A 17303-nucleotide genomic window follows, 5' to 3' on the forward strand; every position below is an offset into this window, starting at 1 on the left:
GGAAGTGATATTCAAGACCATTATCTACTCACTGAGGGTGTCCGATGCTACTGGGTTCATCACTGTTCCTAGACTTTTTCAGTGGCCAATGCTATACATAAAAACTTATGTGTATATAATAGATAGGATACATATGCCTAGATACATACACAGATGCGTGCATACATAGATACATATATACATTTGTACAAACCACATATATATACACATGTATGTATATAAAGATAGAATTCTTCATAATTAATACTGATACTTCCAATGCAGATTTAGCACCAGGTTTTTAGTTAACCTCTTCTCTATTCCGCCGGTATCTCTTTTGTTCCACATCAAGAGTCCTGATACTCAGGAATTCCCTGGCAGTCCATTGGTTAGGACTCCATGCTTTCATTGCCGAGGGTGTAGATTCAATCCCTGGTCAGAGAACTAAGATCCTGCAAGCTGCACAGTGTGCCTCCCCCCGCACTCCCATAAAAGTCCTGATTCCCAAGCACACAGAAAAAGAAGAAGAATATCCCACAGTTACCATTTGCTATATCACGTTGCATATACACAACAGCCGCTGAATAATGATACTGATTCTACCACCACCAATAGGTTTTCTGAAAACAGTTAAAGTCTGTTTTACATTTGCTCTCTGCAGCCTCCCGCCCCACTTTCAAAGGCATGCTCTGGAGACATTGTGGGTTCTGTTCCAGACCACTGCAAAAAAGCAAATGCCACAATAAAGCGAGTCACATTTTTTGGTTTCCCAGTGCATATAAAAGTCATGTTTGCACAACACTGTAGTCTATTAAGTGTGCAATAGTATGATGTCAAAAAACCCCAATGTACCTTAATTTAAAAGTACTTTGTTGCTAAAAATGTTAGCCATCATCTGAGCCTTCAGCAAGTCACAATTTTTTCTGAGAGTAACATCAAAGATCACTGATCATAGATCACCTTAACAGATTATGACAATAATAAAAAAAGTTTGAACTATTGAGAGAATTACTAACATGTGACACAGAGACATGCAGTGAGTAGATGCTGTTTGGAAAGATGGTGCCGATAGACTTGCTCGACATAAAGTTGCCATAAATCTTCAACATGTGAAAAGCACAGTATTTGCAGCTGTCTTCTGTCTACATTGTCAGAACCCAGAGCCACTACACCATGCCTGCTCCCCTTTCACCCTCACTGATCTTTGTTTACAAGTAGCTATGCTTTTAATATTCACCTCCAACCCCATGTCCATGTCTTGATTGTTGTTTTGGTCTTGTTCTCTGATTGTCCCCACAGGAAGAGCTCATGTGAACAATGTTCTGAGTTGTGACACCGAGATAACAGCTTGTTCTCCTTGTACTGGGGGAAGTCAGTTTTGCTGGATATAAAATCCTTGCTTCACATTCCTTCCTTCCTTCTTTCCTCTTTCATTCACTCTCTTCCTCCTCCCCTTTCTTTCTTTCTCCTTTTTCCTTTATCTTTCATCTTGAATGTTGCCACTGAAAAAAAGTCTAATAATCTATATTCTCCACTGTAAATCATTTGCTTTTTTGCCTTTGTTGTTGTTGTTCAGTCACTAAGTTGTGTCCAACTCTTTGCGAAACCATGAACTGCAGTCTGCCAGGCTTCCCTGTCCTCCACTATCTCCCATAGTTTGCTCAAACTCATGTCCATTGAGTCATGAATCTTGAGTGATGCCATCCAACCATTTTTTTGCCTCAAATGACCCCAATTTTTTTCTTTTTCTTAAGTCTAGTTATTTTTCCAGAATATATCTTGATATTAGTCAGTCTGGGACAATATTCTTTGTTATGCATACTCTTTCAATATATAGTTTGTTATTTTTTTTCTTTAATTTCAGTTTTTTAGAAAATTTTTTGTTCTCTTTCTTTGCATTTCTTCTCAGGGACTCTTATTGTCTGTATGTTATATTAATACCTTCGTAGCCTGTCTTCAGTATTGGTCTCTTCCTCTTTCTGAATGGAGCCCAAATAATGTATGGATGAGACTGGAATTTTGGGGAAGGTCTGGGTAGGGATATATATCTGGGAGTCGGCAGCCTGTGGACTGCACGAGCTCACCATGTAGACAGAGAAGGGAAGAGGCCCACAGTCTGAGCCCCAGGGCAACTCAACCTTTGGGGACCAGAGAGATGAGAGGGAATCAGAAAAAGATGGAGAAGAGCAGTCAGGGGGTGATGCAAGGGAAACAAGGACGGGGGGTGGGCTGCAAGCTGAGGGAGGAAGGTGTCTCAGGAAGAGGGCATGTTCAGCCGTGTCTGATGATGATGACAGGAGAAGTTGGGTGCGTCCTGAAAATTGATCATGGGACTTAGTGATGTGGATGGAATCTTGGTGATTTTGACAACATTCTTGTTGGTGTAGTTGGTGGGGCTGTAGCCTGAAAGAGGGTGTTCAAGAGCAAATGGGAGGAGGAGAGTTGTGGTCAGCCCACACAGACAGTTCTTTGAAAGGGGTTTTTCCTGTATTGATGGATGCAGTTACTGAACTACCTAGAAACATGGAACTTACAGTGCACGTTTGTTACAGCGGGTCTGCTCTCATCTTCTGTACAGAGGAGCTCACAGAACCTGCTAATGGAGCGTATCCCATGGGGAGGGGAGCAGGGGACCGCACTCTCTGTTCCGATTTGCTGGGAATTCTCAGCCTGCGCTGGAGTAGGTGACTTCCTTGTTTCAGAAACACCTGCTTAATTATAGGCAACCCTCTGGTTCCCCAAGAGCAAGAGCTCAAAGGTCTCTTCAAGTATCAAACTTCTTATTAGATCCATTTCTTTAAGAGCTTGGTGACGACTTTCCTTTAACCCAGTGGTGCCGGCGCCCTGTCCGATTGAGGCATCCTGGGTCTGTGTCCTCTACACTCTCGGTGATCACAGCCAAGCCCTGGTCATGGGAAGAAATGCAATCCACCTGTCCTGCCCTAACACTCATTTCTGTGGTTTGACTCAGTTCCTACGTGGCTGGAAGCAGAAGGAGCCATATCCTATGACATGGGAGTGGCTTGTTCAGAAGTGATGTCTCCTAGTTATTGAGGAGGGGAATAGGGCAAACAGAAATAAGAAGGGGAAAACCCCCAACTTGTCACTGCACTGACAGCAAGAGCCCTTTAAGCTGTATTTTAAGAACATTTTAAAAGAGCTCCTGCACCCAGGCCTCCCTGCAGAGAGCAAGGCTCCGAGCCTCCCAGGACTCTAAGCTGGGAGCAGGTGCCACCGCCTCCCACGCTCCCCGTGGTGACAGCCCCACTGCCTCCTGTGTTGCCTCAGCATGCCAGCTCTGCAGTAATTAAGGTGTTGCCCGTGTGTCCTTTCTGTTGGTCTCGTGCATTTTTAATCTTTTCTGTGGCCTTTGTTGTGGTTCAAGCTCATCCCTCCAGCACCATTCACCGTCTCTATTAGTACTCTGGTTGCCAGGGTTTCGAGGGTCGGCCCCAACCCTGCATCTTCCATAAGCCCTGTTTTTATATTGGGTGGCTTTGCCAGATGTGGGAATTTTCAGGAACAGACATCTTGTGTTTGAGCAGAAACCTTGGACTGGGATGTCCTGCAGGTACAGATCGGAAGTCTCCATTCCTTATTGCCTGGATCCAGCAAAAAAGGGCTCCTCTGGGGCAGAAATGGGGACTCAGAGCGGCTTGAAACACTCCTACCCCCAGAACACACACTGGGAGCCACAATCAGGGGTGTAAGGCCTGGCCAGCCCCAAGTAGGTCACACCCAAGCTCCCTTATAGACCGGTTAACAAGGTTTCAGAAACAATTGTGGAAGAAACACTGAAAAGTTTTCCAATTTGCTGGCCTTTCTGATTACCAGCATTCCTTTTCCTGAGGGACAGAGCTCCCACAGCACAGCCTGGGGACCCTTGGGGCGGGAGGCAGGATCCCCCGAGGGTTCCTGAGCAGGGCTTCTCCAGGGAAAGGCGGGACAGACAGAGAAGGCTGAGCAGAGGTGGAATGGTCCCCCAAGGTGGCAGTGGGCAGCCTGAACCTGAGAGCAAAGGCGGCAGCTGGGAAGATTCAGGTGAAATGTCCCAACAATACCGAGTGACCCAGGGAGTGATGATGGAGGACAGAGGGGAACGTGCCAGCTGATCACCAAGGCCCACAGAATTAAAGTTCATTGGGTTCTAGGGCTGAACTATAGCGAGCATCTGGCCAAAGCTTTCCCATTACAGATGGGGAAACAGAGGCCCAGAGAGGGACAGCAACTCATCCGAAGTTACAGGACAAATTGGAGGAGGAACTAAAACTTCTAGAATGAAGCTCTTCTGAGCCTGAGCTCAATAGCCGTCCTGGTCTTCCTGGTCACCCGGGTGGTCAGCCACCTCCTTCCCACCTGCCATGGGAACCTGCCACCCCTGTGAACAGTTGTGAGCACTTTCACTGGGCCAGGCCCAGCCCATGGTGCCAGGAATACAGAGACGGAACATACCTGGTTCCTGCTACTCCCACAAATGGGGCTATGACCAGGGGCCCAGCAACAAATTCCATCCTACGGCTGGAGGAATAAACAATGACCAAAGACGTTGTACGCATTCTAGAAACAAAATGAAAGAATAATGGATTCTGCGTAAGGAGTCAGGAGGGCCTCCCAGCAGAGGGCGTGAGGAAGTTGGTATTTGAAGATTGGTAGGCATAATCAAGGCACAGAGAAACGGAAGGTATCGACACATTTATGGAGGGTGTGTTTCAAGCTAGGTACTGCACTAAATATTTTGTATGTCTAACTGTTTAATCCTGCATCCAACCAGGTCTCTTGTTATACCCATTTCTCTGATGGTTGGTCAGGAGCCTGGTGTGTCAGGAGCACGGTGGGCAATGGAACACCAGGGCCGGGGGATGATCGGGTCGCCCTGATCAACCCCACCCTGCACTCCACACAGGTGCAGACATTCCATGGAGACCTGCTGCAGCACATGGAGAAGAACACCAAGCTGGACATGCAGTTCATCAAAGTGAGTCTGGCCACCCATCCTGGCCCCCCCAGCCCATCGCCAGCAGGACTGCCTCTCCCCATTTGACAGATGGGCACACTGAGGCCAGTGCTGGGCACTGACTGGGCCCAGGTTGTCCACATTCCCAGGTGAGCCCCCTGCCCCCGTCCAGTGCTCTGGCCCCTAGGCCGGGTGCCTTGAGCCCTTGGACACGGGGGTCTCCCTCCTCTCTCCACCCCATCCAAGGACAGCCGCCAGAACTACGAGCTGGAGTACCGCCACCGAGCCGCCAACCTAGAGAAGAGCATGTCCCAGCTCTGGCAGATGGAGCGCAAGAGGGACAAGAACGCACGGGAGATGAAGGTGCAGGGGCTAGGGACGACCCCGGGCTTCTCAGGGACCCCCGGCACCCACCCGAGCTCCCCCACCCAGCACCGGCCCTACTCCAGGCGTGTGGTTTGCCCCACCCCGAGTGGTGAGCATAACTGGAGGGTCAGCCGGCCCCTGGCGGGCATCCGTGGTCACAGGGACACCATCAACACCGCTCCTTGCCTAGTCACTGTGTGGCCCTCCTCGCATTCCCCTGGCTTCCCCGCCTTCTCCTGTTTCACTGGGGAAACCTGAGGTCCTCAGTCACGCTGCCCCTAATCACGGTGCAAAGGCGTAAGCCACCAGCAGCCCCGTCACTCTCCGCGCACGCACACCTCCTGCCCCCTGGCTGAGCCCAGCCCCTCCTCCCTAGGTCAGGGCCCGCGCCTGGCTTCCCTCTCCAAGACCTTATCTCCTCTCCTGCCTCCTCTCCTGGCTCCTTTACTAAGCTCATCTCTCTCCTCTTTGGAATCTTTCCTCCCAAGCAGGGGGTTATTAATCCATTAATTTGCATTTTCATTAAACCAACTTCCCTAGGCCTCACTTCTGGGCTCAGCCCTGTGCCCAGTTCTGGGGACAGAGGGGTGGCTCAGACACCAGCCCGACCTGGGAGAAGTGCCCTAGGGCTGGAGGGCAGGCAGAGCCCAGACTCACAGGAGAGGGCAGGCTCTGAAGGGAGGGTGGGGGCTGGGTGCTCAGGGGAGGCCTCCAGGAGGAGGTGGCTGGTTTGGGAAGGAGAGGGAGGCCTCAGACAGCTGGCACTCGGGGCTGGATGAGGGACCCACCCCCAGCCTCCAGCCAGCATTCCCTTTCCCCCAGGAGAGCGTGAACCGGCTGCATGCTCAGATGCAGGCCTTCGTGTCTGAGAGTCAGCGGGCGGCTGAACTGGAGGAGAAGCGGCGCTACCGCTTCCTGGCCGAGAAGCACCTGCTGCTTTCCAACACCTTCCTGCAGTTTTTTGGCCGGGTGAGCTGGGGCTGGGGAACCACTAATGGAACCTTCTAGGGGCTGTGCTCTCTGTGAGCTGGCAGTGCATTGGAATTCCCCTCCCTCCCTCCCCATCCCCTTCTTTCCTTCCACTCTGTAGATATTAGATATTTACTTTATTTACTCTTTTTCTTTATTTGTATCATCAGATAGTCATTCATTTATTGTCTTTTTTGATTGTTTGTTTGCCACACTGCATGGTATGTAGGATCTTAGTTCCCCAACCAGGGATTGAACCCACGACCCCTGCATTGGAAGCTTGAGTCTTAGCCACTGGGACATCACGGAAGTCCCGATTTTTTGTGGTCTTGTTTAGTTTCTCTTTCCATTTCCTTGCATTCTTCTTTAGTCTCCCAAATACTGCACCCTGGCTGCAAATTCATGCAAGTGATTTCAGACATGAGTCTTATTTTCTCATCTGGAAAAGAAAGGGAAATAATCACCCCTGCAGAAGGTTGGCACAAGGGTGGAGCTTGGCATAGGAAGGAGCCCAGTGGGATTAGGGCCTGCTGCCTCTGCTCTCTCCCCTCCAAAGATGAAAACAAAGGCTACCATTCAGCAGACCCGACTCCTTGCAGTCAGCTGCCCCCAGCAGCCAGCAGCCAACTCCTGCCTCTCCACCTCAGCGTCCTAACCTTTCCAGGCCCTCTCTGAGTCTCTGTTTCTAAACCCAGGGGCCCTCTGGCGCTGAGCAGAGGTAGGAGACCTGAATGGATCCAGTGACTAATTTTCGCTGTGGCTGACATTCTTCAGTTGTCACCACCACACCCAGCCCGGGCCTCAAGGCTGGGCCTTCTCCCATATCCCTCCTCTCACCGAGTGATCCTCCAGGGACGAGCTGCTGCTTCTTCCTCTTTTAAAAATATTTATTTATGTATTTATTTGGCTGCTCCGGGTCTTAGTTGGGGCCCGCAGAATCTTTAGTTGTGGCGTGTGAACTCTTAGTTGCAGCATGTGAGATCTATTAATAGTTCCATGATCAAGGATTGCTTCCATCACTGATGCTTCATTCACTGGTGACTGGTGATGGAAGCAAGGTCCGATGCTGTAGAGAGCAATATTGCATAGGACCCTGGAATGTTAGGTCCAAGAATCAAGGCAAATGCAGTTCAGTTCAGTTCAGTCACTCAGTCGTGTCTGACTCTTTGCAACCCCATGAACCGCAGCACACCAAGCCTCCCTGTCCATCACCAACTCCCAGAGTCCACCCAAATCCATGTCCATCAAGTCGGTGATGCCATCAAACCATCTCATCCTCTGTTGTCCCTTCTCCCTCTGCCCTCAATCTTTCCCAGGATCAGGGTCTTTTCCAATGAGTCAACTCTTCGCATCAAGTGGCCAAAGTACTGGAGTTTCAGCTTCAACATCAGTCCTTCCAATGAACACCCAGGACTGATCTCCTTTAGGATGGACTGGTTGGATCTCCTTGCAGTCCAAGGGACTCTCAAGAGTCTTCTCCAACGCCACAGTTCAAAAGCACCGATTCTTCGGTGCTCAGCTTTCTTTATAGTCCAACTCTCACACCCATACATGACCACTAGAAAAAACATAGTCTTGGCTAGACGGACCTTTGTTGGCAAAGTAATGTCTCTTCCTTTTAATATGCTGTCTAGGTTGGTCATAACTTTCCTTCCAAGGAGTAAACGTCTTTTAATTTCATGGCTTCAATCACCATCTGCAGTGATTTTAGAGCACAGAAAAATAAAGTCAACCACTGTTTCCACTGTTTTCCCATCTATTTGCCATGAAGTGATGGGACCGGATGCCATAATCTTAGTTTTCTGAATGTTGAGCTTTGAGTCAACTTTTTCACTCTCCTCTTTCACTTCATCAAGAGGCTCTTTAGTTCTTCTTCACTTTCTGCCATAAAGGTGGTGTCATCTGCATATCTGAGGTTATTGATATTTCTCCCGGCAATCTTGATTCCAGCTTCTGCTTCATCCAGCCCAGTGTTTCTCATGATGTACTCTGCATATAAGTTAAATAAGCAGGGTGACAATATACAGCCTTGACGTACTCCTTTTCCTATTTGGAACCAGTCTGTTGTTCCATGTCCAGTTCTAACTGTTGCTTCCTGACCTGCATACAGGTTTCTCAAGAGGCAGGTCAGGTGGTATGGTATTCCCATCTCTTTCAGAATTTTCTGGAGTTTATTGTGATCCGCACAGTCAAAGGCTTTGGCATAGTCCATAAAGCAGAAATAGATGTTTTTCTGGAACTACCTCGCTTTTTCGATGATCCAGCGGATGTTGGCAATGTGATCTCTGGTTCCTCTGCCTTTTCTAAATCCAGCTTGAACATCTGGTAGCTTACGGTTCATGTATTGTTGAAGCCTGGCTTGGAGAATTTTGAGCATTACTTTACTAGTGTGTGAGATGAGTGCAACTGTGCGGTAGTTTGAGTATTCTTTGGGATTGCCTTACTTTGGGATTGGAATGAAAACTGACCTTTTCTAGTCCTGTGGCCACTGCTGAGTTTTCCAAATTTGCTGGCATATTGAGTGCAGCACTTTCACAGCGTCATCTTTCAGGATTTGAAATAGCTCAACTGGAATTCCATCACCTCCACTAGCTTTGTTCGTAGTGATGCTTCCTAAGGCCCACTTGACTTCACATTCCAGGATGTCTGGCTCTAGGTGAGTGATCACACCATCGTGATTATCTGGGTCATGAAGATCTTTTTTGTACAGTTCTTGTGTGTATACTTGCCACCTCTTCTTAATATCTTCTGCTTCTGTTAGGTCCATACCTTTTCTATCCTTCATTGAGCCCATCTTTGCATGAAATGTTCCCTTAGTATCTCTAATTTTCTTGGAGAGATCGCTAGTCTTTCCCATTCTATTGTTTTCCTCTATTTCTTTGCACTGATCACTGAGGAAGGCTTTCTTATCTCTCCTTGCTATTGTTTGGAATATTGGAAGTGGCAAGGCAAGGCAAATTGGAAGTGGTCAAACAGGAGATGGCAAGAGTGAATGTCGACATTTTAGGAATCAGCAAACTAAAATGGACTGGAATGGGTGAATTTAACTCAGATGACCACTATATCTACTACTGTGGGCAAGAATCTCTTAGAAGAAATGGAGTAGCCATCATAGTCAACAAAAGAGTCCGAAATGCAGTACTTGGGTGCAGTCTCAAAAACGATAGAATGATCTCTGTTCATTTCCAAGGTAAACCATTCAATATCACCAAGTCTATGCTCCAGCCAATAATGCTGAAGAAGCTGAAGTTGAATGGTTCTATGAAGACCTACAAGACCTTCTAGAACTAACACCCAAAAAAGATGTCTTTTTCATTATAGGGGACTGGAATGCAAAAGTAGGAAATCAAGAAATACCAGGAGTAACAGGCAAATTTGGCCTTGGAGTACAGACTGAAGCAGGGCAAAAGCTAATAGAATTTTGCCAAGAGAATACACTGGTCATAGCAAACACCCTCTTCCAACAACACAAGAGAAAACTCTACACATGGACATCACCGGATGGTCAACACCAAAATCAGATTGATTATATTCTTTGCAGCCAAAGATGGAGAAGCTCTATCTAGTCAGCAAAAACAAGACTGGGAGCAAACTGTGGCTCAGATCATTAACTCCTTATTGCCAAATTCAGACTTCAATTGAAGAAAGTGGGGAAAACCACTAGACCATTCAGGTACGACCTAAATCAAATCCCTTACAATTATACAGTGGAAGTGAGAAATAGATTTAAGGGACTAGATCTGATAGACAGAGTGCCTGATGAACTATGGATAGAGGTTTGTGACACTGTACAGGAGACAGGGATCAAGACTATCCCCAAGAAAAAGAAATGCAAAAAACCAAAATGGCTGTCTGGGAGGCCTTACAAATATATGTAAGAGGAGCAGAAGAAATAAGAAAGCCTTCCTCAGTGATCAGTGCAAAGAAATAGAGGAAAACAATAGAATGGGAAAGACTAGCGATCTCTCCAAGAAAATTAGAGATACTAAGGGAACATTTCATGCAAAGATGGGCTCAATGAAGGATAGAAAAGGTATGGACCTAACAGAAGCAGAAGATATTAAGAAGAGGTGGCAAGTATACACACAAGAACTGTACAAAAAAGATCTTCATGACCCAGATAATCACGATGATGTGATCACTCACCTAGAGCCAGACATCCTGGAATGTGAAGTCAAGTGGGCCTCAGGAAGCATCACTACGAACAAAGCTAGTGGAGGTGATGGAATTCCAGTTGAGCTATTTCAAATCCTGAAAGATGACGCTGTGAAAGTGCTGCACTCAATATGCCAGCAAATTTGGAAAACTCAGCAGTGGCCACAGGACTGGAAAAGGTCAGTTTTCATTCCAATCCCAAAGTAAGGCAATCCCAAAGAATACTCAAACTACCGCACAGTTGCACTCATCTCACACACTAGTAAAGTAATGCTCAAAATTCTCCAAGCCAGGCTTCAACAATACATGAACCGTAAGCTACCAGATGTTCAAGCTGGATTTAGAAAAGGCAGAGGAACCAGAGATCACATTGCCAACATCCGCTGGATCATCGAAAAAGCGAGGTAGTTCCAGAAAAACATCTATTTCTGCTTTATGGACTATGCCAAAGCCTTTGACTGTGCGGATCACAATAAACTCCAGAAAATTCTGAAAGAGATGGGAATACCATACCACCTGACCTGCCTCTTGAGAAACCTGTATGCAGGTCAGGAAGCAACAGTTAGAACTGGACATGGAACAACAGACTGGTTCCAAATAGGAAAAGGAGTACGTCAAGGCTGTATATTGTCACCCTGCTTATTTAACTTATATGCAGAGTACATCATGAGAAACACTGGGCTGGATGAAGCAGAAGCTGGAATCAAGATTGCCGGGAGAAATATCAATAACCTCAGATATGCAGATGACACCACCTTTATGGCAGAAAGTGAAGAAGAACTAAAGAGCCTCTTGATGAAGTGAAAGAGGAGAGTGAAAAAGTTGACTCAAAGTTCAACATTCAGAAAACTAAGATTATGGCATCCGGTCCCATCACTTCATGGCAAATAGATGGGGAAACAGTTGAAATAGTGGCAGACTTTATTTTTCTGTGCTCTAAAATCACTGCAGATGGTGACTGCAGCCATGAAATTAAAAGACGTTTACTCCTTGAAAGGAAAGTTATGACCAACCTAGACAGCATATTAAAAGGAAGAGACATTACTTTGCCAACAAAGGTCCGTCTAGTCAAGGCTATGGTTTTTCCAGTAGTCATGTATGGGTGTGAGAGTTGGACTATAAAGAAAGCTGAGCACTGAAGAATCGGTGCTTTTGAACTGTGGTGTTGGAGAAGACTGTTGAGAGTCCCTTGGACTGCAAGGAGATCCAACCAGTCCATCCTAAAGGAAACCAGTCCTGAATATTCATTGGAAGGACTGATGCTGAAGCTGAAACCCCAGTACTTTGGCCACCTGATGTGAAGAGCTGACTCATTGGAAAAGACCCTGATGCTGCGAACAATTGAAGGCGGGAGGAGAAGGGTATGACAGAGGATGAGATGGTTGGATGGCATCACCGACTCAATGGACATGAGTTTGAGTAAACTCCGGGAGTTGGTGATGGACAGGGAGGCCAGGCAGGCTGCAGTCCTTGGGGTTGCAAAGACTGAGCGACTGAACTGAACTGATCAAACATTGAGCCTGGGCCCCCTACACTTGGAGTGCAGAGTCTTAGCTGCTGAACCACCAAGAAGTCCCTTCTTCCTTTCAACAGTTTTATTGAGAAATAATTCACACACCATGCAAGTCACCCATTTAAAGTGTATAGTTCAATGGTGTAGTATATTCACAGTTGTGCATCCATCCCACAAGGGTGTTTTTTTGTTGTTTTTTTTTTTTTTTTTTGCTGCATCGGGTCTTAGTTGTGGGATGTGGTATCTTTAAGCATTGGGAGTGCAGGGTCTTAGCCACTGGACCACCAGGGAAGTTCCATCACATTCAAGTTCAGAACATTTCATTACCCCCCCAAAAAAACCCAGTACCCCTTACTGGTCGTTTCTCAATCCTCCCATTTCCCCTTGCCTTAAGCAACCATCAGTCTACTTTCTGTCTCTATAGATTTACCTCTTCTGGCCATTTCATGCTTCCCTGGTAGCTCGGTTGGTAAAGAATCTGCCTGGAATGCTGGAGACCTGGGTTTGATTCCTGGGTTGGGAAGATCATATAAAAGGAATCATACAATATTTGGCCCTTTGTGACTGGCTTCTTTCACTAAGCATCATGCTTTTCAAGTTCATCAGTGTTGGTGTTGTATCCATACACTACTCCATTTTATTGCCAAATAGGATCCCATCATCTGGATATACCACATTTATTTATCCATTCATCAGTTGATGGACAGCTGGCTTGTTTCTGCAGTTTGGTTATTATGAATGATGCTGCTATGGGTATCCGTAGAAGTTTTTCTGTGGATGTATGTTTTCATTTCTCATGGGTATATAGGAGTGGAATTGCTGGGTCATATGGTAACTTTGTTTAAGGAACTCTGTTTAACTGTTTGAGGAACTTCCGGACTCTTTTACCATTTTACATTCCTACCAGCAGTTTATGAGGTTTCTAATTTCTCTACATCCTTGCGAACACTTGTTGGCACTTTTTAAAAAAGATTTATTTATTTATTTATTTATTTATTTTTGACTGTTCTGGGTCTTCGCTGCTGCAGGCAGGCTTTCTCTAGTAGCAGTGAGTGGGGGCTACTCATCATTGCAGCATATGGGCTTCTCTTTGGGTGGTTTATCTTGTTGCAGAGCATGGACACTATGGTGTGTGGGATCTTCCCAGAGCAGGGATCAAACCTGTGTCCTACTGCATTGGCAGGCAGATTCTTAACCACTGGGCCACCAGGGAAGCCCCTGGGGCTTTTTATTATAGCCATCCTAGTGAGTATGGAGTGGTATCTCACTGTGGTTTTGATTTGCACTTCCCTGATGGCTGATGACGCAGAGTATCTTTCACGTACTTGTTCAGTTCAGTTCAGTCACTCAGTCGTGTCTGACTCTTTGTGATCCCATGGACTGCAGCATGCCAGGTTTCCCTGTCCATCACCAACTCCCAGAGCTTGTTCAAACTCATGTCCACCAAGTTGGTGATGCTACCCAACCATCTCATCCTCTGTCATCCCCTTCTCCTCCTGCCTTCACTCTTTTCCAGCATCAGGGTCTTTTCCAGGGAGTCAGTTCTTTGCATCAGGTAGCCAAAGTATTGGAGTTTCAGCTTCAGCATCAGTCCTTCCAATGAATATTCAGGACTGATCTCCTTTAGGATGGACTGGTTGGATCACCTTGCAGTCCAAGGGACTCTCAAGAGTCTTCTCCAACACCATAGTTCAAAAGCATCGACTCTTCAGCACTCAGCTTTCTTTATAGTCCAACTCTCATATCCATACATGACTACTGGAAAAACCATAGCTTTGACTAGATGGACCTTTGTTGGCAAAGTAATGTCTCTGCTTTTTAATATGCTGTCTAGGTTGGTCATAGCTTTTCTTCCAAGGAGCAAGCATCTTTTAATTTCATGGCTGCAGTTACCATAAGAAGTGATTTTGGAGCCCCCCCACCCACCCAAATAAAGTCTGTCACTGTTTCCATTGTTTCCCCATCTATTTGCCATGAGGTGATGGGACTGGATGCCATAATCTTCATTTTTTGGATGTTGAGTTTTAACCCAGCTTTTTCACTCTCCTCTTTTACTTCATCAAGAGGCTCTTTAGTTCTTCTTTGTTTTCTGCCATAAGGGTGGTGTCACCTGCGTATCTGAGGTTATTGATATTTCTCCCGGCAATCTTGATTCCAGCTGTGCTTCATCCAGCCTGGCATTTCTCGTGATGTACTCTGCATATAAGTTAAATAAGCAGGGTGACAATATACAGCCTTGACATACTCCTTTCCCAATTTGGAACCAGTCTGTTGTTCCATGTCCAGTTCTAACTGTTGCTTCTTGACCTCATACAGGTTTCTCAGGAGGCAGGTAAGGTGGTCTGGTTTTCGCATCTCTTGAAGAATTTTCCAGTTTGTTGTGACCTACACAGTCAAAGGCTTTGGCGTAATCAATAAAGTAGATGTTTTTCTGGAACTCTCTTGCTTTTTTGGTGATCCAACCTACTTGTCGGCCATGTATAAATCTTCTTTGGAAGGAAACTCCTCTTTCTGCCTGTATCCTGAACAGTTAACTCCAGCATTAAAAGGAGAGCTGACCCCTCCATTGGCTGATTCCTGTTGGGTGATCATCTCTCAGGAGGATGCAGTTGATTGAATGAACCAGACTTCCCGTAGGTGTGGGGGAATATGTAGCATGTTTTCTGAGCCAGCTGGGCTTTAGGACATGCAAGATCTAACTCTTAAGACAGTTAAATATAAATATGTACCTGCTAAGTGTTTTTATACGCAGAATTCACAAAATTTGAAAGAACTCTAAGTGCCAAAGCTCAATAAGGTGTCTTTCTCCTCTGTCTCCAGTGATCAATCCTTGCTTAGCCCAAGTCTAATCAATAACAAGCCTTTATACCCTGGGTTTATTGCAGTTGTGCAAGTAGATCTCTAGGATAAGTACCTAGAAATGGAATTGGTGTGTCCAGGTATAGTCATTGGCTATACCAATTTACACTTCCACCAGCAAGGGCGGAGATTCCCTGTTGCCTTGACAACAGTGATCTTCACTAATCAGAAAGGTAAAAATGGTATCTCAGTGTAGTTTTACATTACACTTGTCTTATAAGTGAGATTGACATCTTTTCATGTTTCAGATTCATTTTATTTCCTTTACTGTGACAGGTCAGTATCTTTTCCTCCATTTTTCTTATGAATTTATAAGAACTCTTGATATGTTACTGAAACTAGCCCTTTCTTGGTGATGAGTTGCAAACATTTTCCCAGTTTGTCATTGATCATTTGATTTTGCTTATTGTGAGTTTTGCCATGTTAAAAAAATTTTTTTTAGTTAGATTTACCAGTCTTTTATAGTATAGGGGAGTTGTCTCATACTTAGAATGGCTTTCGCACTCCATTATGATTTTTTTAATTCTCCCATGGTCTCCTCTATGTTTCTTCCCAACCACTGACTAAACTGCCTAAATGCAGGGCTGAAGGGAGCCACTCAAGTTGAGTCTTGTCCAGGGCAGGACTCTGAGAATCCCCTAGTACCCTGGCAGGTGCTCTCAAATTGGACAAAACCCTTCTTTAGGGGTAAGCAAACCCATATGCTCTTGCTTTGCTTACTGAGTCCGAAACAAGTGTACAAAGGCCTTTGGCATTTTGTCTTCCTGTTGTTTTGCTAATTAATTATGCAAGGCAAAGAGGGGGTGGACACCTAGTGACCAGCTGGACTAGTTGCTCCTGTGAGGTGAGCTCTGTTTTGCTGCCTGAGATCAGATTTTCAGCAACTGGGCCAGCCTGAAGGGAACAATCGTTGAAAAGTACAGTCACAGGAAGCTTCCTCAGGACAGACAAGTACAGGCCACTCCATTGCTTACTGGATGCAAGACCTTGAGACAGTCATTAACTGCTCTGACCCTTAGCATCTTCTTTTGTAATAATGACACCTACCTCCCAGGCCATTGGGAGAATCTAGTAAGATAATGGAGGTAAAGCCTTTAACCCTGGGCCTGGCACAGAGTTGATGCTCAACAAAGGGAAACTTGTTTTTACTTTTTAAAATTTGGCCATTCCAGGTCTTAGTTGTGGCACATGGGATCTTTAGTTTTGCCACGCGAACTCTCGGTTTGCGGTGAGTATGCTAAGTCGCTTCAGTTGTTTCCGACTCTTTGCGACCCTTTGGACTGTACGCCAACCAGGCTCCTCGGTCCATGGGATTCTCCAGACAAGAATCCTGGAGTGTGTTGCCATGCCCTCCTCCAGGGCTTTTTCCAGACCTAGGGATCAAACCCACGTCTCTTACATCTCCTGCATTGGCAGGTGGCTTTTTTTACCACTAATATCACTGGGAAAGCCCTTGGTTGCCACTGGTGGGATCTAGTTCCCTGACCAAAGTTGAACTCTGACCCCCTGCTTTGGAAGCACAGAGTCTTAGCCACTGGACCACCAGGGAGGTCCCCAAAGAGAAGCTTTTGTTTTTCCTAAGACAACAGTCCTGAACTTGGCCTTGAGGGAGCGAGTTTTTGAATAGAAAGTGGAGAGACATTTATAACTGGAGAGCAGGATGTTCTGATTGTACCTAGGATGACCTGAGTGACCACACAGAGAGATCCATGCCACTGAAAGAAGTTGTATTACATATCACACTTCCCAAGAGAAAGGGCCATGCCATGCCACGCAGGGCCATGATGGGGTAGCACCAGGGTTTGGTCAAGAGGCAGAAGGAGCCAAGGGAAAGTATGGCTCAGAACCTTGATTATGGTTTCTGTGAGAAGGGATGGGTGAAGCAGGGTAGGCAAGTTTAGGACTAGATGATTTGAATGATTTCAGCGAGCTCTGGGCTATAGGAGTTGTCTCTAGTTGTCCAGTACCTGGTTTGCATAATTTAGGGCAGGGGAAATACTGGCTTGGTGTGTGAGTTAGAAGGAGGTGATTGAGGATACGGACTTTTTCATTTGTTTTTGTTTTTGTCACTGCGTCACCCAGCACATGAGATTTTAGTTCCCTGGACCAGGGATCTAACCAGCGCCCCCTGCAGTGGAAGTGTGGAGTCTTAACCACTGGACCCCCAGGGAAGTCCCAGGATGTGGGGTTTTGATTGGTTGATGAAAAGTGTGCTCAAATTGTTTACTATCTCTAGGAATTATCTAGCCCTGTGAGGGGCAGTCTTTTCAGAATTAGCAAGGCCCAGGATGTCAAAGCATTATCTGGCAACTCGTTCCAGTATCCTTGACTGGAAAATTCCATGGACAGAGAGCCTAGTGGGCTACAGTCCATGGGGTGGCAAAGAGTCAGACACAATTGAGTGATTGAGCACACACACACACACAGAATGTCAAAGCATAAAATATAGAAAATTTAAAACATGATTGATAAACACAGCAGGTCTAACATTTAAAGCCCTCCCCGGTC

The 17303-nt window shown here is 46.1% G+C and overlaps 1 protein-coding gene across 1 annotated transcript in view; it reads left to right on the forward strand.

The window, feature by feature from the left end:
* BAIAP2L2 (BAR/IMD domain containing adaptor protein 2 like 2) overlaps positions 1–17303 on the forward strand; it is a 29781-nt gene that overhangs the window by 6204 nt on the left and 6274 nt on the right. The window contains exons 5-7 of the mRNA XM_061124573.1: positions 4883–4954; positions 5180–5296; positions 6122–6268. Coding sequence (XP_060980556.1) covers positions 4883–4954; positions 5180–5296; positions 6122–6268 — 336 coding nt within the window. The remainder of the gene's footprint in view (positions 1–4882; positions 4955–5179; positions 5297–6121; positions 6269–17303) is intronic.

Source organism: Dama dama, chromosome 22 (assembly GCF_033118175.1).
Source record: "Dama dama isolate Ldn47 chromosome 22, ASM3311817v1, whole genome shotgun sequence".
NCBI classification, from domain to species: Eukaryota; Metazoa; Chordata; class Mammalia; order Artiodactyla; family Cervidae; genus Dama; species Dama dama.